General features: G+C 37.5%; 1 protein-coding gene across 2 annotated transcripts in view; it reads right to left on the reverse strand.

Moving 5' to 3' along the window:
• astn2 (astrotactin 2) overlaps nucleotides 1-17,429 on the reverse strand; it is a 325,617-nt gene that overhangs the window by 205,104 nt on the left and 103,084 nt on the right. For both annotated transcript variants that reach the window (XM_023961099.2, XM_078956323.1), the window contains one exon: nucleotides 10,403-10,555. In XM_023961099.2, coding sequence (XP_023816867.1) covers nucleotides 10,403-10,555 — 153 coding nt within the window. The remainder of the gene's footprint in view (nucleotides 1-10,402; nucleotides 10,556-17,429) is intronic.

Below are 17,429 nucleotides of genomic sequence, written 5' to 3' on the forward strand. Positions count from 1 at the left end.
GCTATATTTCTGAATACTCTTGTAAATGACAGTCAGCATAATTTTGAAGTCACTAACCGTTGGAGTATATTTTAATTTTTTTTGAAAAAACCTACTAAAGATAACTGTATTTTTTTCAAAATAAAAACCTTAAAATGCACCGTTCCATGCACAACAGAGTTCTGAACTGAAAATGGTAATTTGTTCAATTTAATGCAATAGGAGGTCATATTAACTGAAACCAATAGCTATTCTAATCAAAAACATCTTCATAGGTCGAGTTATATTTTAACATAGGACCCCCTTTTTGTAGCAGCTTCATAATTCTTGAATCCATTGACCTTGTGAGTTTTTGGAACGTTTCTGCTTGAATTGCTTTGCAGGCTGTCAGAATAGCCTCCCAGAGCTGCTGTTTGGATGAGAACTGCCTCTCATCCTCATTGATATTTTGCTTGAGGATGCTCCAAAGGTTCTCAATAGATCAGGGTAGGGCCACACCATCAGTTTATCTCCTTTATGCACATATCAGCCAATGATGCATATGTATTCCTTGCAGCATGTGATGGTGAATTGTCATGCATAAAGATGATTTTGTTTTGGAAAGCCACAGAAAAAAGTGGTCAGTAAGAAACTCCACATACTTTCAGGGGTCATTTTCACACCTTCAGGGACCCTAAAGGGGGCGACCAGCTCTCTCCCTATGGTTCCAGACTAAAAACTGACCGACCTAAAAGCTGTGACGTCATAGCTTTGTTGCGACATTGTGGCCATCCACCAACCACTCACTACTCCAACCATCTGGACCATCCAGGGTTGCACGGCACTCATCAGTGAACAAGACCGTTTGAAAATTTGTATGCATGTACATATGGGCCCACTGCTGCCGTTTCTGCTTGAGTGTTGTTTAGGGGTGGTCAAAGAGAAGGTTTACGTATAACTGCAAGCCACTGGAGGATCCTACACCTTGATGTTTCTGGGACTCCAGAGACACCAGCAGCTTCAAACGTGTGCTTCCTGGTTTGTAATGGGTTTTTTTGTAGCTTCTCTCATATACTGATGTATTTGTCTGGATGTTTGTGCCCAAACTGAGCTGTGGACAGGACTGTTGGCACAGTGAAACCCCGCTCCCCATTCCCGTCACCCATTTGTTAACACACTCTCCCCTTAACTTAAAGCCCCTTACAATCCCTTAGCCTATCGGTGCAACAACAATGGCTAGCGATATTGGAGCTATCCATCTGTACAGTTTTGAATAACATGCCAGCTTGGGGAGGAAAACAAAGACATCCACGGATCTATTTGTCTACAAGTGGATGCATCGGAATGGAGCTCTTAGAAACCAGTCCCCCGTCTCCCCATCTTGCCATCAGTGGGAACAATCACCAGAGTACTGAGCACTTCCTGGTTACCACACTACCATTCTCATCAGCCTTTGCCCTCAATGCCAGGATGTTCCCCAGCTGCTTCCACCCATTCATTACTTACCTGTCTCTTATCTGCAAACGCAACCTCTTAATATTCATGCACTGAGCTCTGCTTAGTGCAAAGCATCATATCTACTAACCTTATAGTTATGCCCTATGTTTATTCAGCCATGTAACTGATCTTCGCTGGTCCTCAGTCCTGGTTTGCCCCCTCATACCTCTTATCCTCGTCCAAGCCTGAAGCCGACGCCTGCCAGTCTCATCTGCTCAAGCGCTCGACACTTTTCCCTGTTTCCTCCTCATTCATATTAAACTCTGCATATGGATCCATTTGCCTCCAGCTGTTCATTACAGGAGCGGAGAAGAGAGTTTGTGGCCCACCAATTGTAGCTTCTACGTCACAATTACAAACCTTTTCAAATGACATTTCTGTCTGCTCCTGACTAACAAATAGAAATACTCAGAAATTTTCATTCTATATATCCTCCACCATCAGAAATATGCCGCAAGAACATGTTAAAAAAACATCAAAGACACCATTCTATCAGAGTAGGTCTTTAAGACATTGGTTAAATCGTTAAATAAGAAGCACCAAAAGTGGCTTTAATTTATAACTTTGAGTTCTAGATAACTACCCACAAATCAACTTTTTTTTTTTTTTTGTAATACCAATATCACAAGTTGTACATTTGGAAGCACTTCATCCAAACCTCAAAAAGAAGCTGAGTGCAGAGTGGTGGTAATAACTGCATTTCCAATGCATTCTTGTAGAGTCAACAATTTGTGAGGCCAGATATAATATGATGCAACAAAAACTAGGGCAATATATGCTGAGAAAGAAGCAAAAAATGTCCCCACAAAGCACATTTTCAATGCCTGGACACACAAAACGGAGAGAATATGAATGGCTGCAAGGTTTTGCTGAACGGGCAAAAACTCTGTACCGCTGTAGTTTGCAGGTGGACAGATGTTCGGATATAATCTCTAGAATCCAACTGGTTGTTAGCTATATGCAGTTTTACAACAGGGCAGTTGTGTATCAAATTTTCTATTTTATTTTCTCCTGTACGCTCTTGTTCACACCACCATAAATGCTCTGGGAAAATATATAATCAACACAGCCCTCAGGCTCAAAGATTGGCCATTAATGGTATACTTTATCTTCTGTCTGACAGGCTTCAAGAGGAAAAAAAAAGGACATTTTGTGAAAATTGCCGCGTGTGCGGCAATATGATGACGTAACAGGCATTATATTCGTACAGCCTACCTACTGTTTTTTTCCTCCCACACAAATGCTAGGGAAGAAAAAAGCTTTTCTCCTCTGCAGACAGCCACTTCTGTCAATATTGGTGTGTTAACTCCTTGATCTTGTCTCATGTACCATCAGCATAGTAAGAATAGAAAAATTGTGTGCCAATGGTGGAGCAATACCGAAAAAAACTGCTTATCTTATTTTCCCCCCAGATATCTATCTATATATTTATATATAAATATAGATATATCTATATCTATATATAGATATAGATATAGATATATATGTATATATATATATAAATAAAACGCCCCTCTCACCCTCCGCGGGTGGTTACTCACACAACATCGGGTCCTCTACCAGAGGCCTGGGAGCTTGAGGGTCCTGCGCAGTATCTTAGCTGTTCCTAGCACTGAGCTTTTCTGGACTGAGAGGTCTGAGGTCTTTCCAGGGATCTGTTGTAGCCACTCCTCCAGCTTGGGGATTACTTCCCCGAGTGCTCCAATTACCACAGGCACCACCATCACCTTCACTTTCCATGCTTTCTGCAGTTCTTCTCTGAGTCTCTGGTATTTCTCCAGTTTCTCATGTTCCTTCTTCCTGATGTTCTCATCGCTTGGCACTGCCACATCCACCACAACGGCTTTCCTCTGTTTCTTATCAACCACTACAATGTCTGGTTGGTTCACCATTACCATTCTATCAGTCTGGATCTGGAAGTCCCACACGATCTTTGCCCTTTCATTCTCTACCACCTTCTGAGGTGTTTCCCATTTTGACCTTGGGGTTTCCAGTTCATATTCTGCACACATGTTCCTGTATATTATTCCAGCCACTTGATTGTGGCGCTCCATGTATGCTTTCCCTGCCAACATCTTACACCCTGCAGTTATGTGCGGGATTGTTTCAGGCGCCTCTTTGCGCAGCCTACACCTTGGGTCTTGTCTGGTGTGGTAGATCTGAGCCTCTATCGCTCTGGTGCTCAGGACTTGTTCCTGAGCTGCCAGGATGAGTGCTTCAGTGCTGTCCTGTAGGCCAGTCCTTTCTAGCCATTGGTAGGACTTCTTGATGTCAGCCACTTCAGTTATGGTCCGGTGGTACATCCCATGCAGGGGTTTGTCCTCCCATGAGGATCTGTCCTTCAGCACTGTATCCTCTGCTCTCTTTTCCAGTACTGTTCAGTTTCTAGCCTTGGTGGGTCTGCTCGGCTGGTTTGACCCTGCCACTGAGCGTACACTTTCGCAGGTTGAGTTGCACACAGCCTGTTTATCCGTCTGGCTTCATTATCTCTTGTGTACCTCTTTAGGCGGCTGCTCAAAGCTAAGAGCCTTTGTTTTCCAGTGCTTCAGGTATGGGTATCTGGCTGTATCTCTTAGATACTTTCTTTTCTCATTACACCTCTTTGAGCCTCTGTCAGCTTACTCAAATCCCCCCGGATTGCCTTGATTTTGGCCTCTAACCATTGCTTCCATGGTGGGTATTGTATTGGAATACATCGTTATGCTCCCATGGTTGCTCTTATAGCGACAGCCACAGTCCCATTCACCCATGCACATACACACTAGCTGCGTTTCCATAATACATTTGTCTAATAGACGACAATTTTGAAAAAATTAAAATAAAATAAAACATTATCAAAAAAAAGTTTATGCACTTGGAGGCTGTGGTTTTTGAGGTGTACCAAAAATGACATTTTTCACAAAACTGCAATGGAAACCTTTTTTTTACAAATTGAACCAGTCACGTGACCAACAACCAGATGGCAATGCGCTTCTTGGTAGGAACTGGCTGCACAGCGGGCAGCACACAAGAGGCCCTACAGCTCATGAAAAGTTGAATGTCATACAGAATTGTTGAATCCACAGCTCCTTTGTAAAATCACCAACCACAATTTCTCCAAATCGCTTTATCCGTAGCCGTTCCCACATGTAAGGAGCTTGCTGCTCCATGGCCTGAATAAGACGCAAATGTCTCCTTTGACAGATGATGATGAGTGCTAGTGCCGTGGCAGAAATTTTAATGTATCGGCTGTAAATCAAAGTATGCTGCCATGTTTTTGAATGACTTACAGTGTGAGTTGGTTTGTGTTTATTCACATCTATGATTTAATGGAAACAGCTACATTGCGAAATTTTGTTTTTTTTCTTAACATTTCTAGAATTTTAATAAAGTTTTGCTCATGTGTAATGGAAACACAGTTACTCATACACTGATGCCTAACACTTGTGCAAACCTAGAACCACCAGGAGGTTCAGGGTTCAGTGTCTTGCCCAAGGACATTTCAACACATAAACGGCCAAGGAGGGAACCAAACCTGCGATATTCCAAACAGAGGTCGACCACTCTACCTCTGTACCATGAAAATATTTTAGTTGTTCTAAGAATCCAGCTTATTTTACACAGTGATTCACACGAATAAAACAATGCAAAAATATCAAAAGCAAGCAAATATTAAATTGTATCTCAGTTACTTCCACAATCAGGTAGTTCAAAAAATGAAGCAAAGAAAAATAATCTACTTAGTAAAAAATTGCTGGCGTCACTTTACTTTTCTACTGTGTTTTTCAAAAAAAAAAAACCTAAAAAAAGAAAATCTGAACTCCCTTTCTGCAGCAATGACCTACAGGGTCTGGCCAATTAACTTCCTCTTTACGCCTCATCCTATCTGAAAGAGTTTCCTCCTTATGCTCTTCCCACTATTACTTTTGTTGCAGTCACAAACACTCAGCACACTTTTTACCTTTTAATTATAGCAACTCAAAGGGAATTTTTTTTCTCCTGACCTCAGAGAGAACATGTCCCGGCTGTGTCTTTCACACTTAAAAATCTACTTGGATTAAATAGCACAGACTCTTTTGCAAAGAGAGTTGGCACATGATGTGTTAAAATAGAAGGACATTTGTTGTTAATCCTCACAGAAACGGAGGCTTAAAGCAGACCTAGGTTGAAATGTTCACCAGCAAATGAAATGTTTTTGCATTGTCTGGAGGATAGATTTAATATTCATATGTGATTAAGGTTGAAACTATGGAGTCCTATACTGTTCATAATTAAATAAATAAATATTTGATTCAATAAATAAATATGACCTCATGCAAATACACAATCAACCAATAAATCTCTCATAAATATATAAAAAGATCATGAAATTGTGAAAAACCTGCACACTGATTTTAAATTAGCCGTTATATTATTCAATATATTTCATTTTGCTTTAAAAACATGTTCATTATTTTAAATCAACATTTTAAAATATTTATTTTATTCATGTGGAATATATTATAATTTTATGTCTTTTTTCAGCACCTCGGATTTCAAAATCAATATTTTCCAAAGTAGCTTTGTTTTTATTTCATGTTGCTGTTTTTCACAATGGCTGATTTATTTCATGAAGAGCTTTTTCAGGAGAATGGGTCTGTCTGTCAATCAAACTGGACAAGGCGGAGACACTTTTGTGATTGGCTACTCCTTTACTCAGACATGAGCAGCAGCACCCTAACTCCCCTGACTATATCGATCGAAGATGCTTCAGCAAACGTGATGGCGCAATGCATACCCCTCAACACTAGGGGGAGTATGCACCTCAACACATCCACAGTGTTACCATAAATTGGGCAGTTTTGGTTCTAAATTTTCGGATAAAAGTGGCTTTGGGCGAGTGTGCATAATTCAGGTGATTTTGTGGTCGGTTCGGCAATTTTCATATTCTCATGAACGTATAGTAGTGGTCTAAGTTAGGCTGGGTGGCTGTTGGAGTTCCACTACGCTTCTATGAACTGGAGTTTCCGTGAACGCACCATGCCGCGTGTGGGAGGGGCTACAAGCTAATGTTTTTAGCCTGATAGCCACATGGAGCGGTTGCTTGTGCTTATCTCAGTAACAATGCATGGATGCACAATGCACATGGAGAGTGTTAAGATGTCAGGAACGTCATCGCAGGAAAGGTTCAACATTTTCCTTGAGAGGGAAAAATAAAACCAGAGGACCTGATTATAATCATTGTCTCATTGAAAATAGAAAAACATCATAAGGTTCAGGAGGCACGAGTAGGCTTGTCCCGCTTTGCGCAGCTGCCTGGTCTGACTGTCGGTCCGCCAGCTCACCTCCTGCGAGCCGACATAAGGCATGTGAGCTCTGAGTGAATGGCGTGAGAATGAGGAGTGTTTCAACCGGGGACTGAAAGATGTGGACGACCGGAGCTCCTTTGTGGTTTGGTCCACACAAACCCTCATACTACAATAACAGAGATGTCGATGTTTGAATCTTCTGCAGCAGACAGATTGTTTGACTCTATTTGATCTCTAATGTCAGCAAAGCCACGCGGATATCGCTGCAATATGTCATCTCTCTGACTGGCACACCGCTGAGTGGGTATCGAGGAATATGAGTCGATTTCCATGGATGAGCCAATGACCGTTTAGATCCCGCCCACTTTTACTGATTGACAGACTCATTCTCCTGAAAAAGCTCTTCATGAAATAAATCAGCCATTGTGAAAAACAGCAACATGAAATAAAAACAAAGCCACTTTGGAAAATATTGATTTTGAAATATGAGCTTCTGAAAAAAGACAATTATAATAATATTCAACATGATTAAAAATGAATATTTTAAAATGCTGTTTTAAAATAATGAACATGTTTTTAAAGCAAAATGAAATATATTGAATAATATAATGGCTAATTTAAAATCAGTGTGCAGGTTTTTCACAATTTCATGATCTTTTTATATATTTATGAGAGATTTATTGGTTGATTGTGTATTTGCATGAGGTCATATTTATTTATTGAATTAAATATTTATTTATTTAATTATGAACAGTATAGGACTCCATATGAAACGAGTATAAGAATACTTGGAAATTTGCAATTTCAGCAAGAATATTTGCAATGTCCACAATTACTGATTTATAATGTTTATAAATCTAGTAGACAGTAGTTAAAAATACACTACAATGTAATTTTTCCTCTAAAATGCATATTATTATTGGATTTTAAGTACATTAACCCGACAAACTGTATTTGCTACTGTCACAGGAAGAAAATAAAAGTTAAAAGTAAATTATCGCTGGTGCTTCTCATTTTCAAAGTAAAGCTTTTGAGCGTTTTTCGCATTGATGTAAATAAAAAAAGAGACTAAAGACTTTTAAAAAAGATTAATTTTACTGGAATTAATTCGGGAAAAAAAACAGATTTGTTTTTAATGTAATAAAAATATGCTAAATATATTATAATCAAAATATGATTCATATAAATTAAAGACTATTATAAAAATCGTCTGATCAATTTCCTCTAAAGATGAAAAGAGTCATTATGTAAAACCTGTCCTAAGTCAGTTTAGAAAAAAGGACCAGTAGGTGTTTTCTAATTATTCCAGACATTTTTATTGAGGTACTGCTGTGTCTTCATCTACTGTCTTCTTGCCATCTATCTACAGTGACTGTAGTCGGCATAGCTTTGAGGATGGAAAAACTGTTTTATTTTGTTGATCCTAAACTTCTGTTCTAAATGTTGGTATAAATGACGGGGATTAAATACATATAATTTTTAATTTTCATTCATCCACTTAAAATACAGTACATACATAAAGCAACTAATCAGAAATATTTTAATAAATATATTAATATTTAAATATTTTATAATAGCAAGAATTGTGATCACTGATCTTAATTTGTGTATCAGATCAGATCGCCACTTAAGTGACGATTTGATGGTGACCAGAAAGGTTGCTCTACTTCCAGATGGCCAAGTGTCCCATAAAGATAAGTCATGAAAATGAAGCATGTGAAGATCAGGGATTAGTGAGTCAGGCAATGTTTGAGTTTGCATCTTATATACTATAAAAAATAGGCAGTGAAAAAACCCTAAATGACACTTATCATTAACATTTGGAAGTTAGGCAAAAAAAAAAAAAAGATCTAGGTTTTTATAGAAGATACTAAAGGAATTTGGACTTAGGTGGTTTGACAAAAAAATTAATAAATAAAATGAAATAAAACAGCTGATCAACCCCCAACATGGACACACTGAACACAGAAGTAGAAATTGCTTGGAGGTTTGTCCGACTGCTTCAGTTTTTTGCCAGGAAAGGCTACCCATATTTTTTGGTATACATGAAAAGTTCAAAAATGGAGAATCTTTACGTACACTGAAGACAGAGACTGCATGGTGTGTTTTGTGCATTCAAACTCAGCAAAAATAACTGTCTTTGGTAAAGACAGTTCAAGGTTTAACAGTTACATGGTGGGATCTTGGACAGACATTCACAAATGACAACTTTAAAGTCAACCCTAAGCACAGATTGTAATTGGTCAATTCCAATTGAATTTTTGATGCTTCTTAGAATTCACTTAGATGGATTTGGGTCTATTTTAACATTTTTAAGAAGAAAAAGAAGGAGCAGACCAAACCACCTATGAGTGTCGTGAAATTGTCCAGCTGCTATATCGCATGCAATGAGCACTGAAAAGAGTGAAAAAGAAAACATTTTCTTATCCAACTACCTTAAGAGGCAAACTCTGGTTCAAACCAAATACTTCTTCATAGGAATTTATTGGGTTGTTTGGCAACAAGTTTTACTAAAGAAGTTTGCATTTATCAGTAATATCAAGTAAACCATCATTTATTGGTACAGTTAGTTGAATGTCCATCTGCATGCTTTCAGCATCTTTCCAGCTCCTTCTTACAGTATTTTCTTTTTAGCTGTTAAAAAGGACCTTTCAATACCTTGCACTTGAATCAATTCATGGTGCACACAATAATTTAAAAAAATAATAAAAAATGCATTTTGATAGTAAAGATAATTTTTCCCTGCACTAAAAATATGTGATCAAGAACAACTCGAAGACATGGTTGAAAAACTGAGTCTTAAAGCTGAGGTAGTTAAGCTATGCTACATTTACGAAGATGTGTCATCAATATGTACAATGCTGTTTTGCATTTGAATCGGTTAGTTCAAAAGGGGCCCAAGTCCAAGAGGTTTGTTTTTCCAGGAAATGATTTTAATTGCATAGCTTAAAGGGGAAGCTACACCAAATGATTAATATTTTACCCATATTTATCACCAGTTCATAGCTTACAAATGCTATAATATGAAGCACCTCACTTTTAGAATTTCAAAGGACTAGCAAACTAAAGTCTCTGGACTGTGTCTATGAAGACTCTCATTCATCCAGGTTGGTTCCATTGTAGTAGGTTTAGGGGATGTCATCTGGACTTGGTTTTTAAAGTTAGAAGACGTTTCGCCTCTTATCCAAGAGGCTTTGTCAATTCTGAATTAGCTGGTCTAAGAGCTGGTATATGACTGACTGACTCCTCCCCCATGAACGCATATATTTTGGATAACTAGTGCTGCCATCTATGGGATAAAGCAAAACCTGTGCAAGAGAGGCCCAAGTCCAGGAATTTTGCACTAATGCATTTTAAATGTCAAGCATAGTCAATACATTACAACGGACTTGGGACTTTTTTGCACATAATCAGAGCTTTTCCCTTGAAGACCATAGAACATATAATATCTCTATTTTGAAAAATTGTGGACTTGGGCCCCTTTTGAACTAACCGATTCATTTATGAATGCAAGTCATTTCATGTATACAAAGGTCTTATGCACTAGTTAAAGCTCAAAAGTCTTTGCTCATGTCTCATCCATATTTAAGATGAAAATGAAAGTTTTTGGTGAACAAGCAATTACATGCAAAATCACCTGCGGTTCTGTGCTTAAGGATTAGCGTTGAATGTTCTCCTACCTTTTGTGTGGTTGGGGAATTTCCGGCGTCCTGTGGACGAGTTGTGTAATGTTTGCTGGTAGTGACAAATGTCTGTCGGTGTGTTGGGAACACGGAAACTGTCCTGGAACCGCTGCATTAAATCTTCCACTGATTCCGTGTTTGGGTCAAGAACTGTAAAGAGATGGTGAGAGTTATGATAAAGGATGTTGAATTGCAAGCTTATTCTTTAACGTCTGCACACATTGAGCACTTCAAATACAAAAAAAAAAAGAAAGAAAACAAAATCTAAGCTTAAAGACCAAGAAAATGTTTGAGTCTGAAAATCCTTTAAGAAAAACAAAGGTACCATTTTATTTTGTTTTGTTTTCTTTGCTGTAATCGGATGGCATTTCTTCCTGATGAATGACTGCAGGCAATAGGAATAGAAGCAGGATAAGGAGAAGAACGATTATTCCCAATAGAAAATTATTTTACAAAAATGAAAAGAAGATGCATTTCTACATTTATGTTCTGGGTCACGTATCTGATTAGGCATTTATTTGTTTTAGAATAAATCAGAAAAACTGCAAATAAATTTGCGTCATTGACCTTAGGCTTCTAATCCCTGATAGGTTCTCATTTGTATGCAGGTGTCTATTGAAATGACAGGTATGAATAGCAAACAATTAAAGCTCCGTTTCCAAACTTCCAGAAAAGTAACTTTTTTTTGTTTTGTTTTTTTCAAAAGACCGGGCTATTTGTCATCTCATCCCTCAGTAAGCCCCCTCCTATGGTCATCATCTTTTGATCTGTCAGTCTGACTGGGAGGTGTACCATGGCCATGAATAATGGTGATGTTTTGCTCCCAGTGGATTGTCATCATGAATGCCAATGAGTATGCAGGAGCCGAAGAAGAGGGAGACGAGGAGGACACCGGTGATAGCCGCCGCAATATTAGCATTGATCTTGATGGTATCAATAAAAACAATAACTAGGCAACAGCAGTTTGCCTCAATAAAGGCTATGTGTTAACTGTGCTGAGTGGATGTTTCTGTATTGAGTTGGGATAAATTATAACTATGTGTTATAAATTTCTTGATTTATCAGAGAAAACAAAACAAAAAAACAACTCCCTGTGTTGTTTTCACAAGTGAGCCCAGTAACCTGGATGTTGGCCTCATTACAACACATAATAGTGCTTTAAATGTGTTTAACAAGCCTAAAAAAAACATGATTTGATCTTTAAATACCAGCAACAGAAAACTGAAATGTAATAGCCCCAATCACAGAAACAGTTAAAGTGTGAACCTTCTTTTGAACTTGTTCAAATAACTTGACAAATAACTTAACTTGTTTTTGCTTTTTATCTTATTGCATTAATAGCAAAGTAAGATTTACTCAAATTTGCCCATACCAATGTTGAAGGCTAAGATAAGCTGCTGTCCAATATCAATAGGCTCAGTAAAGTGTATGATAAAGATAAATCTTTAAACGCTTTTTGGATAAAAGCAAAGCAAATATGTTCCGTTTTTATTAGATCTGTATCTGTAAGCGTTTCCATGCCTCCTGACAGTAAATAGGTTTGCATATGCACCAATTTTCTGCTCATGTCCTGAAGATGTAAACATGTCTTCCTGATTATCTCAGCTGAAATGTGGTCGTTTTTGGGAGAAAACTTTGATGTGCTAATTTTTTTTTTTGAAAAAAAATCGAGCATGTAATGGGGTGTGAGAGGATGTGCTACCTTCTAACAGTTTTGACTTCTTTTGTTTTTCTTTTTCTATTAGCTGACTGCAACTGTGAACTCAGCAACCCTTTACCTAAACTCCAGAGCGATCTAGACCTAAACAGCATGCTAAAGAGCTGGGCTCCACTTGTCATTTTGATCGAGTGTTCTCATCCAATTGCAATGCAGAAAATCTACAAATATGATGCAGCACAGTGTGAGTCGGAGGGCGTTGTCCCAGCTAGGACTTTACCTGCCATTAAAAAAGGCTTAGTGTCATCACATCACCTGCCACTAGTGGCAAATATTTTTTAAATAAACCCATAAAAAATATTAAATTATGACATATATTATATATATATATATATATATATATATATATATATATATATATATATATATATATATATATATATACACACACACACACAAGAATAAAATTTTAAATAAATATTTTTTTTAAAGTTGAAAATTTGTGAGAATAAAGACAAACAGTATGAGAAAAAGTCATAATTATACAAGTAAAGAGCTATGCTTTTTTCAAAAACGAAGTTTGTTTTGAAAGCCTCCGTCCACATTATTTGCTGACTAAATCCATCAATAGAGCCAATTATTAGTGTCATTTTTGACGACTTTAATCATGTAAATTCTTAACAAATAACTTATAAAATTATACCTTTATTATTGTAAAAGGTGGACTCTTTCACTCACAACTCGACGAGTTTATTCTCTTAAAATTACTATTTTTTTTCTTATAATGTTATTACCGATACATCATTATTGTAAAAGGTTGACTATCTTTCTCATCATTTTCCAACTTTTTTCTTGTACGTTATTTGTACTTGTTTCCTGAAACTTTTACAGTTGTATTCTTTTATGAGTTTATTTTTTTCCTTTCATGGTGACCCTAATAACACGTATAACTAATTATTTTATTTTTTATTTATTTCACAGGTGTTTTTAATATTTATTTTCTATTATTTTTATTTATTCTATTTTATCTATCTAATATGCAAGCATCCCAGGTTAAACTAGCTTTTTCATGTATTATGTTCTTTTTTTTTTTTTTTTTGAAGGTCAGAAAACTAGGGAAGAATATTAGAAAAAAATGTTTCTTGAGGTAAATTTTGGCAGAAAGAATTTGATTTTCATTTTCAGTTTAATCGTATATGAGAAAACATTTTTAAAACTCTGCTTTCCAAATAAAAGCTGCAAGGTCTGCTGATGTTTGCGTGGGGTTGTGGAAGTGTGAAAACTTGGATACTTTTGCTCATGTAAACCTGTATATTGATTTTTCCACTGTAAGCAGGTTCCTTTTAGCCATAAACTTTTTGGAGAAAAGTTGCTAAAGACTCATTAAGAATCCACCATTGGTTTCAGAAAAAAACAAAATCCTCATAGTGCTCATATCAGTTTAGACATATATTCTCCAAGTTCCCAGAACCAATCAGCAAATGTCAGCAAGCCAGAAGGAGAAAAGTATGTCTCCCAGCAGAGGAAGGCTGTGGGAGATTTTGCAGTTTGCTCTTTGGCCAGGGTTGTCAGTCAATTGGGCATCGAGGGAGAACCGAAGAGAAGAGCTAGCCGGAGTACCACCAATGCAGCAGAATGCGTTTCAAGGTAGCTTTAGCTGACGTGGGCGGGGGGCTTTATCGAGCCATCTGGACACAAGCTGGAGTCTGATCGGTCCTGGCTGCTTCTTGGAAACCCATGAATGATGATGTAGTCTCGGAAACATAAGCGCGTCACAGAAGTTGTTTTCACTGACAGCAGTGGATGCATTCAGCTACAGTATGCAAAGCTCAAGAGGCCCCCAGCCAGATTAGGTGAACAAAATGTTGAACATAAGTTGAGCATCCACAGAGGAACTCACCCGTGTGCATGTTGCTTTGTGAAGACTGTTCAGAACTGCAATAGTAACATGAGGAGTGGAAGGAGGGTCTAAGGGCAGGGATGCCCAGTTTAGTTTAGCCATTACCTATTGACTTCTATGTCTTCATGTAGAAGCGTTGTCACAGCAACATCTATTTTAAAGTCAGCTTGTTTGTTTCACCTATTGAAACAAGGTTGGGAGTTACAGGTATCGTGAATAGGCTAATATGCTAACGTGTAGGGGTGTCGGACCAGTTTTTTTTTTTTTTTTTTTTACGTGTCATTAAGAATGTGGGGGGTTGGCATTGTCACAGCAACACATATTTTAAAGTCTGTTTTTTTGACGTATTGCAAACAAGGTTGGGAGTTACAGGTGTTGTGTATACATAAACACCCTTCTAACTCTTCTAACGTGCAGCATGGTAGAAACAAGTTCTTGAATTGTGAATGCAGTAAATAAAATCTGACCGACCGACTGTCTCATCTCACATTCTTTTGTCTCACATATTGAGCCTTATAGTTTGGTGCACCTTATATATGACACAAGTTGGAAAACAAATCTCTCATTGACAGTGTGCGTTATAATCTGGCACGCAATATAGTGCAGAAAATACAGTAAGTAAAGCAAAAAGTCGTATTAATAAAGGAAAACGTTGTATTTTATCAAAACGAAAATGCCAATGTAATGGTTTAGAAAGAGTCCTTGTTGTGTTAACCCATTGAACTTAAACCGATTTAACCCCCCGAGCACAAAGGTAGGCTGTGCCCAAATTCCCACCCTAACCCCTAGCTACTAAAAATCTTTGATATAGTGCCCTGGATTTCAAAAGCAATTCAGACACCATGCTCACTATTTTCTGTTTTTATGGCGAATATGACGTCATCAATTTCACAAAGTTAAAATCTCTGAGCGTTTTGCGAAGACCATTCATGAATCCAACTTCTTCTGAAGATAAAAACGTCGATTGTCTACTAAAAAAAACATTTAAATACATAATTTTGGCAAAAATTGTTCCGACACAATGCATTGTGGTCTATATTTGCCAATCTAGTGAGCATCGATGCACACTGGGTTTTCGCAGAGACTTCTGAGGAATTTGTAGGGCACTCAATTTTGGAAATGTAGATTCAGACAGCCCTACAAAATAGCAAACGCGCTTTATAGTGCACTATGTAGTGCACTATAAAGTGAGTATGGAAGGAATTCAGACATAACCGGAATTTATAGAATTGAAGACTATCAATCATCTTACCTATATCTGATTCACCGTTACTATTATTCTTGGTTCCTGGTGTAGTTGTGAAAAAAACATGGGGTTGTTCTTATTTTGTGTGAAGCTTTTATTTAAGGTTTTTTCTAAGGTCCCTCACAAAATCCGCTGCTTCTTTTTCATCTGCTATGAGGGATAGAGATGGGAAGTAAAGAAAACGTCATCCCCCTTTGATGAATTATGTTCCTTTCAGATGTGAACGACATTTATGTGACTGTAGCAACAAGATGACCAACTGGCATGAAAGTAAAGGTTCCGTAGCTGCCTCCCCACCTTTTGTATTGGCACTTGGCATGAAAGAACTAAACATCTGAATAATTACACAACATATTTTGTTTTCCGGGAAACAATCTGCACTTTGTATCCAGTGCATTTTGTTTAGAGTACAAAAGACTTCTTCAGTTATTTACTTTTTGCTGCCATATGTCAGAATGAGGGTAAGATGATGTGTACAATTATTAAAAAAAAAAATCCTAACTTTACTTTTCAAATTTGGCTTCTCTTTAAGTCAACACAAAAAAAATCAATAAAAAACACAAAAGAATTCATAAAACACACAAAAAAATTCAGTTTTATGCTTAATAACAACAATAACAAACAACTGATTTAAATAAAAATAAATGATTTGGTTTGGAGTGGACTGAAAATGTCTATATGTTCTGCTTTTTCATCTACACTCACCCACACCAGTCTGCATCCCAATTTAAAATACTATTTCTACTTACTGCATGCTGGGTCTTCTTATCCTTCCCACCCCACTAAATAGATCAAACCCCTATATAATCAATTTGCTCCTCCAGGACAACGCCAAACTGAACACCCAGGGCAACGTCTGAATCTGTAAGCCATTATCCCCGCATCTTTTTGTCTGCCTTGCTGAAAGGAGGAAGCATTCCAGCAGGAATGGAAAAAAACAAAAAAAAGAACAAAAAAAACATCAGCCATCATGCTGAAATAATTTCCCCGCACTTGTAGAAAAGTAAACAGCAAAACCCTTTCCTGAAAATGACATTTCATTTCGAGATTCTGTACAGTCTTGATGCTGAAACAGATAATGTGGTGGTGGTGTAAACAGGAATTTATGTCTTGTACACACACCTGAGGGACCTTTTATTTTATTTTTTTGGGTAAATTTGTGTAATCCCTTTTATAAATGTATCAAACATGATTAAAATGTATTCAACGACCCATCACACTTTTAGCTAATGGTTTTACCAAAAGAATGAATCTACTAACCAGTTTCCGCAATAAAAAAACAATTCAAACTACTTTAGAAAAGAGCACTACAAAACTGGGGGAGAATGGGAGACTTTGTCTCCTTGTGGGCATTTATGCAAGCAAAGGGCCAGGTCAACGAACTGAAGCTGCCAGACAAGATGAGCTGGAAAGCTTGCACTTAAACTTTGATCTGCGTGACTGGAGAGAGTCTGAGCCCACATGTTGTAGGTTAACACTGTGTATACATATTTCATGGCTCTCGATTTCTTTGTCCCGTTTCATGAGTCAGCATCTTTGAAGAAACGCAGGTTGGGACAACACTTTTAGCAACATTTTTTCCGCAAAGAAAGACCTCTTTAGTTTCATGTAACTCAATTTGTAACATGAAAACAACAACAACAAAAAGCTGTTGCAGTAGTCATTGTCCTCCAACCTCCTATTTCTGTCAGAAATGTCTATGGGTGTATTAAATCCTGACATTTTGGTTTTCCCCAGACTCTGGGACAACTGCTTATTCATTTTGAGTTCTATGGCAGGTGAAGCTCTGGTGGCTTTATTTTCTCCTTTTCATCTCCCTTATCTGTCTCCACACCCTTATCAGAAACGTGTGCATGTAAACAGAGACTCATAAGCAGTGGATGTCAACATCATGCTGCCTCCATCACTTGTTCCTTGTGGTCTCATGATACCCACTGTGAAAAGATAACCAGATTCAATTTTCAGTTTTGTTCTGCTGTGCTATTGTTGCTGTTTTCCTGGTTTGTAGGTTTTTTGGGGAAGGCGTGCATGTGCTTGCATGTTTTTTTTTTTTGGTTTTGTCTGCTGTGTTTTGACCTTTACACATTTTTGTGCAACCCATGTTTTCATGTGTTTCCTCCATATGAGACACACTATGATCATAGTCAGATTATAGAGCAAGTTTTAAAGATATAATAATATTTATTAAATATACAAAATAAACAACTGTCTGGAGCTTGAC

This window comes from Oryzias latipes, chromosome 12 (assembly GCF_053564925.1).
Source record: "Oryzias latipes strain Hd-rR chromosome 12, Olatipes_Hd-rR_3.1".
Classification (NCBI taxonomy): Eukaryota; Metazoa; Chordata; class Actinopteri; order Beloniformes; family Adrianichthyidae; genus Oryzias; species Oryzias latipes.